This window comes from Oncorhynchus mykiss, chromosome 26, assembly GCF_057628025.1.
Source record: "Oncorhynchus mykiss isolate SJ-2025 chromosome 26, ASM5762802v1, whole genome shotgun sequence".
In the NCBI taxonomy this organism is placed as follows: domain Eukaryota; kingdom Metazoa; phylum Chordata; class Actinopteri; order Salmoniformes; family Salmonidae; genus Oncorhynchus; species Oncorhynchus mykiss.
The window spans coordinates 4,638,103-4,657,700 of record NC_143047.1 but is presented as its reverse complement, the minus strand read 5'-3'; the positions used below and the strand labels follow the sequence as shown (position 1 = coordinate 4,657,700).

The 19,598-nt window shown below is 41.5% G+C and overlaps 1 protein-coding gene and 1 long non-coding RNA gene across 2 annotated transcripts in view; one reads left to right on the top strand and one right to left on the bottom strand.

Moving 5' to 3' along the window:
* Positions 1-19,598, bottom strand: part of LOC110506268 (ALK tyrosine kinase receptor) — a 167,324-nt gene that overhangs the window by 142,034 nt on the left and 5,692 nt on the right. Inside the window, exons 2-3 of the mRNA XM_021585704.3 lie at positions 8,158-8,289; positions 4,633-4,770 (exon numbers count right to left, since the gene is read on the bottom strand). Coding sequence (XP_021441379.3) covers positions 4,633-4,770; positions 8,158-8,289 — 270 coding nt within the window. The remainder of the gene's footprint in view (positions 1-4,632; positions 4,771-8,157; positions 8,290-19,598) is intronic.
* Positions 8,939-10,382, top strand: LOC149971354 (uncharacterized). Its single transcript, XR_016492169.1, has 2 exons — positions 8,939-9,319; positions 9,953-10,382. It is a non-coding gene; the product is annotated as an uncharacterized LOC149971354 (long non-coding RNA).

Sequence of the window (19,598 nt, the reverse complement as noted above, 5' to 3'; positions counted from 1 at the left end):
ACGGCCGGCTGTCACACTGCCTGGGATCGAACCCGGGTCTATAGAGACGCCTCATTTATAATCCACATAATAATAAAAAATGTCCTGTTGCTGCAGGATTATTTTCCTGCTGTGAGAAACTGGGTCAAATTAAGATACAGGGTCTGTACACAAGTACAGGCTTCAGCATGCTTTCATTTTGGCTGGCCCTTAGCCGAACTCGACTAGCCGAACCGAACGAGTGTGCTCCCATACTCACTTAAAAGAACTTCGCTTGGAAAATGAGAAAAAAGCGACAATAGTACAGTTTGTCCATTTTGAGACTCCATAGCCAGTATACACATTAATGGAAGATAACTTACGTAGTTGGTCATACATTTTTACATTTTTGCTGAAGAGTTCTTAGTTGCACAATTTCACATTTAAGACATTTGGTGCAGGATGTTTCTATCAAAAAAATTTGCATGAAAATGAGTCGTCTCTCATTGAACGTCAATAAAGATTTAATTGAAATTTCCATACTGTTGACCAATCACTGACAAAGGGGCGTAAACTTAGGCTCCGAACTTCGGCTTGCCTCCAGAATAATGTGTGCCCGAACAGCCGAAAAAACCCTCAACAAAGTCTAAAACTAACAAAAACGTCACAGAATGTTGTCAAGAGAGCGATAACTTCAATCAAATGGCATCTATAATTACATTTTAGAGTCTACCAAACTGTTTCGGCTGGGAAGCATGCCAGGAAGTTACCCCCTTAAGGGGTAACAGAGTGATTTGGGATAGCTAGGGTTGGTGGACATGGCCCATATGATTGATAAACTCAGCAAAAAAAGAAACGTCCTCTCACTGTCAACAGCATTTATTTTCAGCAAACTTAAAATGTGTTAATATTTGTATGAACGTAACAAGATTCAACAACTGAGACGTAAACTGAACAAGTTTCACAGCCATGTGACTAACAGAAATTGATTAATGTGTCCCTGAACAAAGGGGGGTCAAAATCAAAAGTAGCAGTCAGTATCTGGTGGCCACCAGCTGCATTAAGTACTGCAGTACATCTCCTCATGGACTGCACCCAATTTGCCAGTTCTTGCTGTGAGATGTTACCCCACTCTTCCACCAAGGCACCTGCAAATTCCCAGACATTTCTGGCAGGGAATGGCCCTATCCCTCACCCTCCGATCCAACAGCTCCCAGATGTGATCAATGGGATTGAGATCAATAAAATGCAAATTAATTACTTAAAAATCAGACAATGTGATTTTCTGGATTTTTGTTTTAGATTCCGTCTCTCACAGTTGAAGTGTACCTATGATAAAAATTACAGACCTCTACATGCTTTGTAAGTAGGAAAACCTGCAAAATCGGCAGTGTATCACATACTTGTTCTCCCCACTGCGTGTGTGTGTGTGTGTGTGTAATATATATATATATATATATATATATATATATATATATATATATATATATATATATATATACAGTTGAAGTCAGATTATTTCACTTATAATTCACTGTATTACAATTCCAGTGGGTCAGAAATTGACATACACTAAGTTGACTATGCCTTTAAACAGCTTAGAAAACTCCAGTAAATGATGTCATGGTTTTAGAAGCTTCTGATAGGCTAATTGCCATCATTTGAGTCAATTGGAGGTGTACCTGTGAATGTATTTAAAGGCCTACCTTCAAACTCAGTGTTTCTTTGCTTAACATCATGAGAAAAATCAAAAGAAATCAGTCAAGACCTCAGAAAGAAATTGTAGATCTCCACAAGTCTGGTTCATCCTTGGGAGCAATTTCCAAATGCCTGAAGATACCACGTTCATCTGTACAAACAATAGTACGCAAGTATAACACCGTGGGACCACGCAGCCATCATACCGCTCAAGAAGGAGAAGCGTTCTGTCTCCTAGAGATAAACGCACTTTGGTGTGAAAAGTGCAAATCAATCCCAGAACAACAGCAAAGGACCTTGTGAAGATACTGGAGGAAACAGGTACAAACGTAACTATATCCACAGTAAAACGAGTCCTATATCAACATAACCTGAAAGGCCGCTCAGCAAGGAAGAAGCTACTGTTCCAAAACCACCATAAAAAAGCCAGATTACGGTTTGCAACTTTTTGGAGAAATGTCCTTTGGTCTGATGAAACAAAACAATTACTGTTTGGCCATAATGACAATCTTTATGTTCGGAGGAAAAAGGGGGTTGCTTGCAAGCAGAAGTACACCATCCCAACCGTGAAGCACGGGGGGTGGCAGCATCATGTTGTGGGGGTGCTTTGCTGCAGGACAGACCGGTGTACTTCACAAAATAGATAGCTTCATGAGGTAGGAAAATAATGTGGATATATTGAAGCAACATCTCAAGGCATCAGTCAGGAAGTTAATGCTTGGTCGCAAATGGGTCTTCCAAATGGACAATGACCCCAAGCATACTTCCAAAGTTGTGTCAAAGTTGTGGCTTAAGGACAACAGATTCAAGGTATTGGAGTGGCCATCACAAAGCCCATCACAAAATTTGTGAGCAGAACTGAAAAAGCATGTGCGAGCAAGGAGGCCTACAAACCTGACTCAGTTACACGAGCTCTGTCAGAAGGAATGGGCCAAAATTCAGCCAAACAATTGTGGGAAGCTTGTGGGAGGCTACTTGAAACGTTTGACCCAAGTTAAACAATTAATTGAGTGTATGTAATCTTCTGACCCACTGGGAATGTCATGAAATAAATAAAAGCTGAAACTCTACTATTATTCTGACATTTCACATTCTTAAAATAAAGTGGTGATCCTAACTGACCTAAGACAGTGATTTTTACTAGGATTAAATGTCAGGAATTGTGAAAAACCAAGTTTAAATGTATTAGGCTAAGGTGTATGCAAACTTCCGACTTCAACTGTATGTATGTATGTATGTATGTATGTATGTATGTATGTATATGTATATGTATATGTATATGTATATATATATATATATATATATATATATATATACACACACACAGTGGGGCAAAAAAGTATTTAGTCAGGCACCAATTGTGCAAGTTCTCCCACTTAAAAATATGAGAGAGGCCTGTAATTTCCATCATAGGTAGACTTCAACTATGACAGACAAAATGAGAAAAAAAATCCAGAAAATCACATTGTAGGATTTTTAATGAATTTATTTGCAAATTATTTTGGAAAATAGGTATTTGGTCACCTACAAACAAGCAAGATTTCTGGCTCTCACAGACCTGTAACTTCTTCTTTAAGAGGCTCCTCTGTCCTCCAATTGTTACCTGTATTAATGGCACATGTTTGAACTTGTTATCAGTGTAAAAAGACACCTGTCCACAACCTCAAACAGTCACAATCCAAATTCCACTATGGCCAAGACCAAAGAGCTGTCAAAGGACACCAGAAACAAAATTGTAGACCTGCACCAGGCTGGTAAGACTGAATTTGCAATAGGTAAGCAGCTTGGTTTGAAGAAATCAAACCAAAGAGCAATTATTAGGAAATGGAAGACATACAAGACCACTGATAATCTTCCTCGATCTGATGCTCCACGCAAGATCTCACTCCGTGGGGTCAAAATGATCACAAGAACGATGAGCAAAAATCCCAGAACCACACGGGGGGACCTAGTGAATGACCTGCAGAGAGCTGGGACCAAAGTAACAAAGCCTACCATCAATAACACACTACGCCGCCAGGGACTCAAATCCTGCAGTGCCAGACGTGTCCCCCTGCTTAAGCCAGTACATGTCCAGGCCCGTCTGAAGTTTGCTAGAGAGCATTTGGATGATCCAGAAGAAGATTGGGAGAATGTCATATGGTCAGATGAAACCAAAATATAACTTTTTGGTAAAAACTCAACTCGTCGTGTTTGGAGGACAAAGAATGCTGAGTTGCATCCAAAAAACACCATACCTACTGTGAAGCATGGGGGTGGAAACATCATGCTTTAGGGCTGTTTTTCTGCATAGGGACCAGGATGACTGATCCGTGTAAAGGAAAGAATGAATGGGGCCATGTATGTTGAGATTTTGAGTGAAAACCTCCTTCCATCAGCAAGGGCATTGAAGATGAAATGTGGCTGGGTCTTTCAGCATGACAATGATCCCAAACACACCACCCGGTCAACGAAGGAGTGGCTTCGTAAGAAGCATTTCAAGGACCTGGAGTGGCCTTGCCAGTCTCCAGATCTCAACCCCATAGAAAATATTTGGAGCGAGTTGAAAGTCTGTGTTGCCCAGCAACAGCCCCAAAACATCACTGCTCTAGAGGAGATCTTCATGGAGCAATGGGCCAAAATACCAGCAACAGTGTGTGAAAACCTTGTGAAGACTTACAGAAAACGTTTGACCTCTGTCATTGCCAACAAAGGGTATATAACAACGTATTGAGATAAACTTTTGTTATTGACCAAATACTTATTTTCCACCATAATTTGCAAATAAATTCATTGAAAATCCTACAATGTGATTTTCTGGATTTTTTTCTAATTTTGTCTGTCATAGTTGAAGTGTACCTATGATGAAAATTACAGGCCTCTCTCATCTTTTTAAGTGGGAGAACTTGCACAATTGGTGGCTGACTAAATACTTTTTTGCCCCACTGTATAAATATTTAAGTGACGACATGTCTTTAAAAAGCACTGATGATTCACCTGAGGATGATGGACAGCTAGGCCGCACCTTCTTTGGAATGGTGCGAACACGCCTCCAGGAGGATCCCTTGGCTGCAATTGGCTGCCATCCGCACTCACCGTCCTCGAAGGAGCAATAGCTGCCATTGAGAAACTGACCTGAAATTGAGAGATAGCGGTAGAGAGAGAAGAGAGTGAGTAGCCTCAAACGAGCTGTAACTGCAGATAAATTGACCTAGGAGAGAAAGAGCGAGAGAGCAAGATAGAGTGGGGAGCCATCCAAACAACTTGCTTGTACAAGTCTGAAAGACATGAAGATAGCTAGACCTCTGAGTTAGACCTCTGGGCTAGGGTGTCGGAGAGAGGGAGGAGAAAGAAAATCGGAGATATCAAAATAAGAGAAAAAAGGGGAGGGATTCAAGCCTGCTGCGAATGGGGGTGTCTGTACTGTATACAGTATTTAACTGCCGAAAAGTGACTTCATAGGGGGCAGGTAGTTGTTCAAGCCTTCTAGTAGGACCATTAGACATGTTTCACATAGAATTTGCCAAGTTATCTCAGCAAGGATGCATGCTGCTAACCAGTGGTGATTTTAGCATGTAAATCTTGGTGGGGCAAAAACAATTAATTGGGATGCATGCCAGCACAGCCACTACACAACACAACACTAAACACTCCTTTAATTGCACTATAACGGTGACAAATGGTGCCCACAAACTGTTAGGGCCTACATAAAGCTGTCCTAACAGCAAAGACCCAGCAGCAGTCTCAACATCTTACCACTGGTACACCTGGCTATCAGCAAAGCCTTATCAGGCAGCGAAACAGTTCCTTCAGGCTCATTTAGCTGACATGGCTGACTTGCTTAAACAAATGACAATTGAGATGTACAAACTATGGCATAAGGGGACGACAAGCGGATAAGAGGCAATCCGTCATTAATGAGCGAGCTATATGACGTAGTCAATATAACTATTTGTTCAGCACTTTTGAAATGTGCAGCGAACATGGGCCATTCAGTTCAAGTCAGAACTGTAGGATAAATAAAGGGGACATATAAGCAGACAATGAAAGCTCTTATAATATTTCATGATTACACTTCTCTAAAACAGGTCATAGGCTCCATGTGGACTACCAAGTCAGAACAGTAGGCAAAATTAAGAGGAGAAAATAGACCAAATGATTAGGCCAGTGATTGCTTTACAATGCTTGCAGTTAGCCGCTTATTCCATCCAAACCACATTGTTGAATTTGCTTTTTGATTTCCAACTTGTTTTGTAATGTTTATGTCCAATGGCTGATGAGCACCAATATATTTCATCAATAGTTTTTCTTCATTATTTCTCTTTGTATGGAAAGAGGACCCTGCTGGTCCTCTATGAATATCTTTAAGAACAATCTGGCCTTATATGGCCATGTACTGTTATAATCTCCACCCGGCGTGGCCAGTAGAGGACAGGCCAGCCCTCAGAGCCTGGTTCCTCTCTAAGTTTCTTCCTAGGTTCCTACCTTTCTACATCTGCATTGCTTGATGTGTGGGTTTTATGCTGGGTTTCTGTATAGCACTTTGTGACATCTGCTGATTTAAAAAGGGCTTTATAAATACATTTGATTGATTGAATTTGACCAGCAGAGACTTTGATCCTCTAACCGGGGCGGATGTGTAAAAGCAAATCTGGGGGGGACATCCACCCCCACCCTACACCACCTTCTTCCATCCTCAATGTCAATGTCAGATATTTGTCATGATTGACTTGAGCTGAGCTAGATTCTACTTTTCTTCTTCTCCCTTCTCCAGTCAATGAGTTTTGGCAACATGCGTTGTCGTACTTAATTAGATTAAAGGAAAAGATAAATCATGTCTGGATCATATTGAATAGGTTAAGGGTAAGACAGTGTGCTTTGGTACTCAGAGTCGCGAATATCCCATGGCGGGTAGGATGACGCAATTGCAGGGCACAGCTGTATATGACTGAAGGGGAGGGAGGGAGAAAAGAGAGATGAGAGAGAGTGGACAGAGAGACATGGGGGGGAAGGAGAGAGAAAGATAGAAAGGGAGGGACAAATGGGAAAGAGAGGGAGTGAGTGACAGAGAAAGAGGGAGGAAAGAAGAAGAGAGTGAGAGAAAAGATCATGGGCAGGGTGAGGAGAGTAAATGGAGAGAAACACAAAAAACACATGAATCACTGGTAATAGTGCTTAATGGAAAATAAAAAAGTGAAGTAATTCCCTCTCAGATCTGACAGATTGAGAGAGAGAGAGCGAGAGACAGAAAGACAGAGAGGAGAGCTCTAGGTTCCCAACACAGTTTAATCAGCCTTTATGTCCTTACTATCATGTTGCAATCATCAGGAAATGGGCTGGTGATCCATTGCTTTTACAAAAGTAGAGTAATATAATTTGGTACTTTCTCTTTCATGTTTTGGTTTTACCCACTTCTCATGTCAAATACAGCCAATCCAATAAATGAGATCAATGATGTAACTAGTGTTATCGTAGCCATGAACAAATAACTACTCCACATTTGACAAGGTTGACTGGCATTATTCGCAGATAAGATACAGCAGAGCATTTGCCACAAAGCGTGAGCAAACATTGGATGTGTGTTGGATGCGTAACGAGCGTCCTAATCATGTTATGAACACCTCTCAAGTCACTCCCTGTAGAAAGACCATGGCATCATGAATTCCAGTGACTATGAGGCTGTGCAACCTCTGGTTGTTACACATACGGATTTCCATGCATTTCATGTTTTAAGTGGCGCTTAATTCAACTAATTATACTCAGAATCCCTTTCATTAAATAGTTTGTCTCTCTGGGGCATCTCCAACACACAGCACATTCAAAATGTACACTACCTACTGGATTAGCACGCACGTAGTGTCATTAGCAGGGAAAAAGCCTCTTATCTCGCTAGCCCCCCCAGTTTGTCAACCTATAAGCACAGGGGAGCAGCCATCATGCTAATAAGTGGCACACAGGAGGCTAATCGTGCACTGTGGGGGCATGTTCTTAATTCAGCTTCATATGTATGTGCATGGAAGGTAAGTCATTTAGTATAAATTAACATTCTGTATGCTTTTCCGGAATTCACTTCAAATGTATTTCCAGAGATATGTGCATCGACACACATGCAATTATATATGTATAAATGATAAACTACACACACACACGCACGTCATGTACAGTACCTAATTATTTTTAGGGAGCATTGATGCCCAAATTCAAATTGCTTTGAAGTAATCATGCCTTAAAGAAAACACTATCTTCTATATTTTCAGTGTATATATGAAAAAAACTGAGAGCTGCGCATTTTCAATGGGCATGACGACCTTGCACACAAACATATCCAGCTACACACACATACAAAAATATCCAGGGCTAGGGGACTTTCTAACCCAACTTTGGCAGAACAACTATTCCTGGGCCTTGAGATAACGAATGTGTTCTAGAATCCAAAATTACTTCCACAGGAAACGTCAAGGGTGAGAAGCAATAGTGAAGCATGGCAGAGGCATGGGATTCAAGTAGATAGGCTGTACTCACGGCACATGTTCCCTTCATCGTCGCCGAGCGGGCAGTCCATCTTGAAGTCACACAGCTGTCCAAGAGGGACCCCTGGGCCCTGGTTACAGTGGTACTGGCCCTGGAGGGTGATGTTGTGGATTGGGTAGGGATCTGGAGAGAAGCAAAGAGAGAGATAGAAACATATCTGTCAACAGAGGGCAATGAATCATCATCAGAATGACATGATTGAGGCTTTAGGGTGTCTTAAAATGGACACGTATGCCAAACTGGTATTATGTAGGGGAGAGTTGGGTAAGACATTTTCTTTGAGAGACGCAGAGTAGGTGAAAGGATGATCTCCGCCTGTGTACTTCCCACCGTGAATCAGGGAGGAGGAGGTGTGATTGTGTGGGGGTGATATGCTGGTGACACTGTTAGTGATTTATTTAGAATTCAAGGCACACTTAACCAACAAGGCTACCACAGCATTCTGCAGCGATACACCATCCCACCTAGGTTTGCACTTAGTGGGTCTTGACGCAAGAGCACAAAAAAGAGCTTTGAGGACACCTCACCCTGGGTGAACTTGATGGAAGATTTGGGTTTAGATGATCCATAGACACAGCCACCAGAAGCACTGCAACTAATAATAGCACTGCCACCTCACCACACAGCCACCCGAAGCACTGCAACTAGCAACTAGCACTGAAGTGCAACTCGCACTTCAGTGCGAGGATACGCCGCTTTAAAAATAGAATTCAGAGCATTGGTTGACTTGGTCCTGAAGAAAGAGTATATAAGAAGCATGCTTTCAATGGAAAGACATGACAGTGCCACTTGACTTATCACTGACAGACAGCTCGTGATACTTCAACTATCATCAACCTAAAAGGTAATATCTGACTTTCATACTCTAGAACAATTGTATCTCTTGACTTCTGATTTCTGAACGAGACATACTGAGACAACCACCCAATACACTCCTTGTGCTGAATACATCCACCTCCTAACCGGAGTGGATAAATAGCATCAGTGGTGTTACAAAGGGTCTTGATCTCGAACAGTTCTCTCCACTAATCTGTAAATCATAGTACAACTTCTAGTAGGAGAAACAGATACTGAGTGATTGGATAAGCCTCTGGAGAAATTGTGAGTGGAAGAACATACTCTTTGGGGACCAACCAGGTCAACCTGCGGAAAGGTAATTAACCACTTGTTGTAATAAGGCATTAATAGTAGTAAGTGTTTTGATGATGATTGATGTTATAGATTAAGGACCAGAAAGAAACTGTAATAACGTATTCAACTGTGTGAATTGCAAACATTGAATAATAAGTACAAACTAGACCCAAAACCCTAGGGGAGAGAACACCTCTGACACTCCCAATCTAGGGAAACAAGTCTAGTTCTGCACTAAAGACAATATAACGGTTTGGACAGAATAATCATTTTATTGTAACAGGTATTCTCTATATTAATATTCAAGTAGTATTAGTCGACGGACATAGAATGTAAATCGTAACCAAGTTATAGATTGCGTGAGTCTAGATATAAGAGCATACAAAGGGAAAGTGAAAGTAAAGCAAGCGGTACTCTAAGTCTGATTGATATTATCTAAGATCCCGAAACCAGCCTAACGGCATCACACAAGGCTAATCTCCGAATAAAGGGCAGGATACATAACCAGGTCAGTCCGGCGGACCTGTGAGTCACCTGTTAGCCGGGTGACATGAGAACTTGAGTGAGACGACTTGTATCACTCTCAACGGGGGTACCTTAACGGACCTATAGCAAAATCCCCTACCGCGACAGACTATCATTTGTTTTTCAACAGGACAATGACCCAACACACCTCCAGGCTGTGTAAGGGCTATTTGATCAAGAAGGAGAGTGATGGACTTCGTCATCAGATGACCTGGCCTCCACAATCACCCCGACCTCAACCCAGTTGATATGGTTTGGGATGAGTTTGACCGCAGAGGGAAGGAAAAGAATCCAACAAGTGCTCAGAATGTGGTAAATCCTTCAAGACTGCTGGAAAAGCATACCAGGTGAAGCTGGTTGAGAAAATCCTAAGAATGTGCAAAGCTGTCATCTAGGAAAAGGGTGGCTACTTTGAAGAATCTCAAATATAAAATATATTTAGACTTGTTTAACATTTTTGTTGGTTACTACATGATTCCATATAAGTTATTTCATCATTTTGATGTCCACTATTATTTTACAATGTAGAAAATAGTAAAAATAAAGAAAAACCCTTGAATGAGTAGGTGTCCAAACTTCTGACTGTTACACAACATCCTGAAATACACTGTATCCCTAGAAATGATCAGAATTCATGTAAACATTAGTTTAAAAATATATAGGATAAGTTGAGCGACAGGACAGTAAGTTAAGTCGCCTACACATTTCTCTAATGAATGAAATATTACCATGTCTATCTTTATTTCCCAAACACAATTCATCTCAATAACAATTTTGCATCCTTTAAGTCTTAACACCAAACATACACTTTCTACTTTTTTAAACACTTAACACAGGCCCTGTTTTTACTTCATATCCCAGTGATAATAACTTACATTACGCCTGGAAAGAACACTTCAATTTGCTCAACTTGCAATTGACTCAACCATTGAATGCGAAGACAAATTTTGGTTGAATGCATTCACTTGTGCAACTGACGAGGTATCCCCTTTCCTTTCCCATTCCCCATGACCATTGGTTCAACTTACCCCAAGGCAAACCTTTTTACTATATTAGACCACACAGCTACAAGGATTCACTTTCATGCTAGGTTTACGACCACATATCAAAGCTTTTTGAGACCCCAACTTAAGTACAATCTTAAAAAGATCTACCTTGGTTTAGATATAAGCATCATGAAACCTCTAACGCACGTGTCAAACTCTTCCATGGAAGGCTGAGTGTCTGCAGGTTTTCACTCCTCCTTTGTACTTGATTGATGAATTAAGGTCACTAATTAGTAAAGAACTCCCCTCACCTTGTTGTCTAGGTCTTATTTGAAAGGCAAAATAAAACCCACAGACACTAGACCCTCCATGGAATGAGTTTGACACCCCTGCTCAAACACAATAAATTCATTTGACTTTGGTGAAAATCCATTATTTGGACCTAACTTGCTTACCACTTTTTCTGTGTGGTTTCTTCAATCACAGACTTCATGAAATGATGACCTCTTCCTAAATATTTGTTCAAATGATTGATTTTGGGTTTCCTAGAAATAAGGGCGGCTCAACTGACCCCACTCTCCCCTACCATTTACAACAAAAAGTATACATTGTAAACATATACACACATGTACTTTATATACATATGATATGCTACCATGTTGTGAAACTGGGAGGGATCTGAACAAAAATATAAACGCAACAAGCAACAATTTCAACGATGTTACATAAGGAAATCAGCCAATTGAAATACACTGCTCAAAAAAATAAAGGGAACACAAAAATAACACATCCTAGATCTGAAAGAATGAAATATTCTTATTAAATACTTTTTTCTTTACATAGTTGAATGTGCTGACAACAAAATCACACAAAAATTATCAATGGAAATCAAATGTATCAACCCATGGAGGTCTGGATTTGGAGTCACACTCAAATTAACGTGGAAAACCACACTACAGGCTGATCCAACTTTGATGTAATGTCCTTAAAACAAGTCAAAATGAGGCTCAGTTGTATGTGGCCTCCACGTGACTGTATGACCTCCCTACAACGCCTGGGCATGCTCCTTATGAGGTGGCGGATGGTCTCCTGAGGGATCTCCTCCCAGACCTGGACTAAAGCATCCGCCAACTCCTGGACAGTCTGTGGTGCAACGTGGTGGATGGAGCGAGACATGATGTCCCAGATGTGCTCAATTGGATTCAGGTCTGGGGAACGGGCGGGCCAGTCCATAGCATCAATGCCTTCCTCTTGCAGGAACTGCTGACACACTCCAGCCACATGAGGTCTAGCATTGTCTTGCAGTAGGAGGAACCCAGGGCCAACCGCACCAGCATATGGTCTCACAAGGGGTCTGAGGATCTCATCTCGGTACCTAATGGCAGTCAGGCTACCTCTGGCGAGCACATGGAGGGCTGTGCGCCCCCCAAAGAAATGCCACCCCACACCATGACTGACCCACCGCCAAACCGGTCATGCTGGAGGAAGTTGCAGGCAGCAGAACGTTCTCCACGGCATCTCCAGACTCTGTCACGTCTGTCACATGTGCTCAGTGTGAACCTGCTTTCATCTGTGAAGAGCACAGGGCGCCAGTGGCGAATTTGCCAATCTTGGTGTTCTCTGGCAAATGCCAAACGTCCTGCACGGTGTTGGGCTGTAAGCACAACCCCCACCTGTGGACGTCGGGCCCTCATACCACCCTCAAGAGTCTGTTTCTGACCGTTTGAGCAGACACATGCACATTTGTGGCCTGCTGGAGGTCATTTTGCAGGGCTCTGGCAGTGCTCCTCCTGCTCCTCCTTGCACAAAGGCGGAGGTAGCGGTTCTGCTGCTGGGTTGTTGCCCTCCTACGGCCTCCTCCACGTCTCCTGATGTACTGGCCTGTCTCCTGGTAGCACCTCCATGCTCTGGACACTACGCTGACAGACACAGCAAACTTTCTTGCCACAGCTCGCATTGATGTGCCATCCTGGATGAGCTGCACTACCTGAGCCACTTGTGTGGGTTGTAGACTCTGTCTCATGCTACCACTAGAGTGAAAGCACCGCCAGCATTCAAAAGTGACCAAAACATCAGCCAGGAAGCATAGGAACTGAGAAGTGGTCTGTGGTCACTACCTGCAGAACCGCTCCTTTATTGGGGGTGTCTTGCTAAATGCCTGTCATTTCCACCTGTTGTCTATTCCATTTGCACAACAGCATGTGAAATGTATTGTCAATCAGTGTTGCTTCCTAAGTGGACAGTTTGATTTCACAGAAGTGTGATTGACTTGGAGTTACATTGTGTTGTTTAAGTGTTCCCTTTATTTTTTTGAGCAGTGTACATACATTTGGCAGTAATTTATGGACATCACATGACTGGAAATACAGATGTTCACAGATACCTTAAAAAAAGGTAGATCAGAAAACTAGTCAGTATCTGGTGTGACCACCATTTGCAGCGCCACACATCTCCTTCATATAGAATTGATCAGGCTGTTGATTGTGGTCTGTGGAATATTGTCCCACTCCATCTTGTGGATGGAATTGCAGAATCTCTGCATGAGACCTGGACAGAGTCTTAGGACAAAGTCAGGGAAATGATCTCGGAGGAACTGAAGATGAACCACAGGAAGTTTGAGGTGGAGCGCGCCCACAGGACTGGAAAACCCACTACCGGCCCAGGTGACAGTCCCAGGTCGATGGTGGTCAAGTTGCTGAGGCTCAAGGACAGGGTACCTGTTCTGGAAAGAGCCGAGAACTTGAGAGGAACATACATTATCTTAAACGAGGACTATTTTAAAGCTATGCGCAAGAAGAGGAAAGAACTTATCCCAGCTATGAAAGCTACCAGAGCATTTGGGGACATTGTCCACCTTCACTCCCAAAAGCCTGGAGTGGATGAGAGAGCCAGAGGGTTAATAGGCTTGGCTCTCTCATACCTTTTCCATATTATGTATATCTCTAATAAACTACCTAGGAAAGGGCTGAAAATGCCCATACAAATATTCACTTCATGAAAAGTATGTGGACACTCATCGAACATCTCATTCCAAAATCATGGGCATTAATATGGAGTTGGTCCAACATTTGCTGCTATAACAGCTTCCACTCTTCTTGGGAAGGCTTTCCACTAGATGTTGGAACATTGCTGAGGGGACTTGTTTCCATTCAGCCACAAGAGCATTAGTGAGGTCAGGCGAATATTCCTGGCTCGCAGTCTGCGCTCTAAATCATCCCAAATGTGTTCGATAGGGTTGAGGTCAGGGCTCTGTGAAGGCTATTCAAGCTCCTCCACATTGAACTCGACAAACTATTCATGTACTAACCTCGCTTTGTGCACACGGGCATTGTCATGCTGAAACAGGAAAGGGACATGCCCAAACAATTGCCACAAAGTTGGGAGCACAAAATCATCTAGAATGTCATTGTATGTTGAAGCGTTAACATTTCCATTCACTGGAACTAAGGGGTCTATCCCAAACCATAAAAAACTGCCCCAGACTATTATTCCTCCTCCACCAAACTTTACAGTTGGCACTATGCATTGGGGCAGGTAGCGTTCTCCTGGTATCCGCCAAACCAAGATTCGTCAATCGGACTGTCAGATGGTGAAGCGTGACTCATCACTCCAGAGAACGTGTTTCCACTGCTCTAGAGTCCAATGTCAGCAAGCTTTACACCACTCCAGCCAACACTTGGCATTGCGCATGGTGATCTTAGGCTTGTGTGAGGATACTCAGCCATGGAAACCCATTTCATGAAGCTTCCGTTGAACTGTTCTTGTGCTGAGTGTTGTAACCGAGGACAGACGATTGTTATGCGCTACGTGCTTCAGCACTCAGTGGGCCTGTTCTGTGAGCTTGTGTGGCCTACCACTTTGCCTTTGTTGCTCCTAGATGTTTCCACTTCACATTAACCGTTGATCGGGGCAGATCTAGCAGGGCAGAAATTTGACAAACTGACTTCTTGGAGAGGTGGCTTTCTATGTCACTGAGTTCTTCAGTGAGGCCATCCTACTGCCAATTTTTGTCTATGGAGATTGGATGGCAGTGTGCTCAATTTTATATATCTGTCAGCAACGTGTGTGGATGAAATAGCAGAATCCACAAATTTGTATATAGTGTATCCTGATGCCTAGTCACCTTACCTCTATACATATCTACCTCTACCATTTCAGTATCCCTTCACATTGTAAATATGGTAATGGTACTGACTCTGGAACTGACCCTTTATATAACTTACTTCCTTCTGTTCTTCTTATTTCTATTCCCTGTGTTTTTGTTTTACTCTACTTTATTTTATAGTATCATATTTTTACTACTGGTATTGCTTACTGCATTATTGGGAAAGAGCTGGCAAATAAAAAGCATTTCACTGTACTTGTGCATGTGACAATACAACTTTAATATAAATACTCTAACAATATTAAGGCTGGTTTGCCCCCTAGGGCCACCGTACAATATGAAAACAGGATATGAATCACTCTTTCTCATACCGTCTCAAGGTCTACAAAGATTTCACAGGTCACAAACAAGTTTCACCTTATAATGACATTTCCCGTATCACCGCCCAGAATCAGGAAGCCACTGTTTCGGTCCTGCCATTTGATTTCTTATTTCTTACTGGTATATTATACAGAAGCCACAAGGGGAAAATATGTGTGCCGATAAGGTATGGTGATAGCTCGGCTCTGTTATGAAATGCTGATTGTCTGGCTCTGTTAAAGTGATGATGCACTGTGAAAATAAACTGCGAGACAAGAAATGATGGAATACTAGTAGCCTAGAGCTTCTTTCTCCCCCTTATGATTTCTGTAGCCATCATCAAGCTGTCAAGAAGAATGATGATAAGAATTTGTCTTTGATAGGTTTGATGAAGTTAGTGTCAGTGGGGAGCAGTTTTTGCTCTTTGAAAAGTGCCAAAATAACCAACAGCTAAGTAATGAACAACAATAGTAAACTCTATTACTATCATATTGTGTCAAGAATGTTAGTCAGGCATGTCGGCTTGGACCTTACTGGTTCCCTATTAAGATAAATGTAATATATTATTAACATCAAGGTCATTTGAACCTACTCTAAACAACTTGGAATAATACACTGATGATACCAATATGGGTATAAGGTGTCCATATTAGGACATCCTCTAAGTCAGTATGGATGCACCACCAACATACAGAACAGCCCACATTTGCCAAAATATTTACATGTGACATGCTCAGTATGACAAATTAAAAGAGACAGATTGAGATCAGGCCGGTAAGTACGTCTGGGGGAAATATTTTGATTGCAAGATCACGTAAAAACAAGAAGTTCCGAGACCTCATTTGAATTCAACTTTCACTGTGGCTGGGTTAAGAATGTAACAGTGATTTGAATAATGACTGAGTAAGTTAGTCTATTGAAGCATACGCCATAAACTAAGGTACAACAACAAGTCTATGGCAGATGTGAATGTGCATTTCTGTTTTTCTAATTTGGCATGAGAGGGTGAGTCACCTCTAATCACAATTATTGTCGGGACCGACATCTGGAGAATCTATTGAAAAGTTTTCTGTACACAACTCCATCAAGTCTAGCTTGTACTCTGGGGATGACGTTTGTTCTTTAACAAGCCTCTAATAAGGTACCTTAGTTATCTTCCTTACTATCCCTGCTGATTATACAAACATTACACCAATAATAATGCTTTGGACTTCCCTAATTTTGTTTGTCATTAAATTGACTTTAAAACATTTGCCTTAGTCAATGAGTAGAAGTACTCCAGAGTTGCTTGTATATTACGAACAGAACTGGACCATTTATTTTCTTTCCGTTGTAATTCCATATACATTTCCCTATGTAATATATTGTTTGCCTTAATATATCTCTAAACTATTTGAATTATTTTCTTATTCTTTCCGATCCCATCCAAGTTATCTATTTCCCTGTTTTAACCCATTATCCCACAACTCTTATTGCCAATATGGACAATGGTTACGGTTTAATTTACAGTCTCCTATTATCTGATACTGCACCCATTCGTACCACAACATTTCCCTGTAAACAGTAGGCAAACACCTGCTGAAACAGGACAATAAAACTGAGAACTACAACCAGAACCACATATACTGTAGTCTATATTATGGCTCTGATTACCAACACACCACTGCCTTGTTGCAATAGTGGACTCTCCATTTGATACCCGGTAGTTACCAATTGTGTTGAATGTACCAGAAAGTACACATTTGTACCACAATGTTTCCCTATAAAGACTAGCAAATACCTACTAAATCAGGACAGTTAAATTAAGCACTACCACTACACGACTGCTTTGTTTTCATACTGGGCTCTCCACTCTCACCCAGGAGAATCTGGGGGCTTCTCAGGGGTCACACAAGGGTGAGCACTTCACTCACACAAATCTCTGGTGGCAGAATGGGGAGATATTCATGGAGATTTACAGTCGGCGGAATCCTAAGATGGATGCCCCTGACGCTCCCTCTGGACAGTGGACAGGACAGGAGGCATTCGCTCAAGAATTCAATTAACTGCCCAGAGCCACGCTCTATTGGTCAGAGTACAGCCCAATCACGATCCATCTCTGTCAGAGGAAGCCACTCAGTAGGAGGAGAAGGGGGATCTATGCCGGGTGCATTGCGAGTGTGGAGACCAATGTGACAAAATTGAAAATAAATGGAAAGAAGCATCTTCGTTTCATTTTGACAAACTTTTGTGTACAGTGTGTCTCAGAAATTATGTTCATGGATTGAAATGATGACTGTTTACTTAGTTATATGTAAAATAAACAAGATTACAATGGAATTAATTAATACAATAATGAACTGCTAGCAATGTTAAGTATCTGAAGTATTTTGCCCAATAAAAAACTTCATTTAAGTAAGAGAAAATAATAGTAAGAATGATGTAATATGCAATGGTGCATTTTCAATCAACTGAATAAAATATTTATCTTTAAATTGACATGTCCCTGCACATTTTGATTGTACCCATTTTTTGGTTTACCTTGTTGACTTTTGTCCTCCATATATCCTATTCATTACATACGTCACATGTCAGATGGATGCCTTGGCCAGAAATACATTTGAAAGAGACATACTAAGTGTCTTGCAGACACAGTGCAAAGAGACATCTTTACTTTTCTCACCTTCTTTGAAGCTTTCGAGGTGAGACTCACTACTAACGTGGACACGCCTAGCCCTCTGTGAGAGTGAGTGTATAGCAACAACAACAAAATGAAGCTACCAACATATATAGAGTGGCAAGGTACATCAAAGCACCACAGAGTGGTGGGAGTGTGTCTTTTTGTAAAGCCACGTGCTACACTGAGTCAGCTTTGATACATTGGTGGTCCCCTGTCCTTGATGTACAGTTGTTTTCTCTGTTGGGTCACAGAGGAGCTAGCGATGCTCCCAGCTCCCTTTCAAATGAAAATCATCACACGTGGAGTGATTTTAAAGTATGGCGGCATTTGGGGGTGGAGCTACTAACTAGTCTACTGATTTGCAGGGTTTATAGTCATTCACCAAAGCAAAGTTATCAAATTAACACCGCACTTGAATTCTGTATTATGAGCTCATGAAATACTATTATGAACAAGCCACTTAATGTGACCTCTTTGTGTATATTTTGAGTGCATGTGACATGTAATTATTAGTTGTTTTCTGTTGCAAAGCCAGAAGACATACAGGAAAGTATTTTTTTTTTTTTACAAATCTATGTACCGACACTGTAATCACACTAATGAACATCATGTATGTTATCACCATGTTATCATATAGGTTTTAACGACACCTCAGAAGTTCAGATCATTTAAGTGTAGGCCGGGTTCTACCACCTCAAGAAAACAGCAAAACAAAACGTTGAGGTTGTTCAATCAACATCAATGATTTCATTTCATCTCCATTCAAAATCTATGTTCTACTCTCACAGGAGACTAGGCTGATCCAGATGTCGGCTGTATTTGACATCCGTCGTTGTATTAACATTTCGCCCAACTTGCCCAGGGCAATTGAAGACTTCCTCAATATCATCAAATAAGACCCGCAGCTATGATTGCATCTGAGAGGGTGGGTTTGTAATACAGATATGGTTTGTATTGGTAAAGAGAGGGACATTTCTCACAAGTTGTTTTTGGAAGGGCCTAAGGGTGGAGATCAGAGGGAGAGAAGAGGAGATGAGGCTGAGAGCCGCGAGATATAGACAGAGGGTGGATATTTTAGCAAGTTGAGGATAAGTGAGATTAAAAGCAAAACATCACTAATTCATGCTATTAAAGTGTTTTGTAAGTAAAAAAAAAAAGTTTTTCAGTGGGGTGAGATATATCTTAATTCTAAAAAAGCACAAAACGCTTTAACATGCATAAATGTACATATGTTACATTTGCAGGAGCATACACACACACACACACACACACTGGAATTGTTTCTGTGTGCTACATTGTGTTTGCCTCTTACTACTTCCATATCTACAAACCCAATGCATTTATTGATTCATGAGTGTTTCACTAGCTGGCCATTGGGCCTAACATTTACTAGGCTGATTGACATGAGAGACAATAAAATCTCAATTACGCCAACCATCGCCAATCATCCTTATTAGATTGCAATTGGGTCTTTCAATTCCGTTCCTACCACTCATTTATTTTGTCTCATTCTCATCTATGCTCGTTTCCCATATGGCACCCTATTCCCTATATAGTGCACTACATTTGACCAGAGCGTTTTGGCCCCTGGTCAAAAGCAGTGCACTATGTAGGGAATAGTGTACCATTTGGGACGCATCTTATTTCTGGACTCGATCTCAGCAAG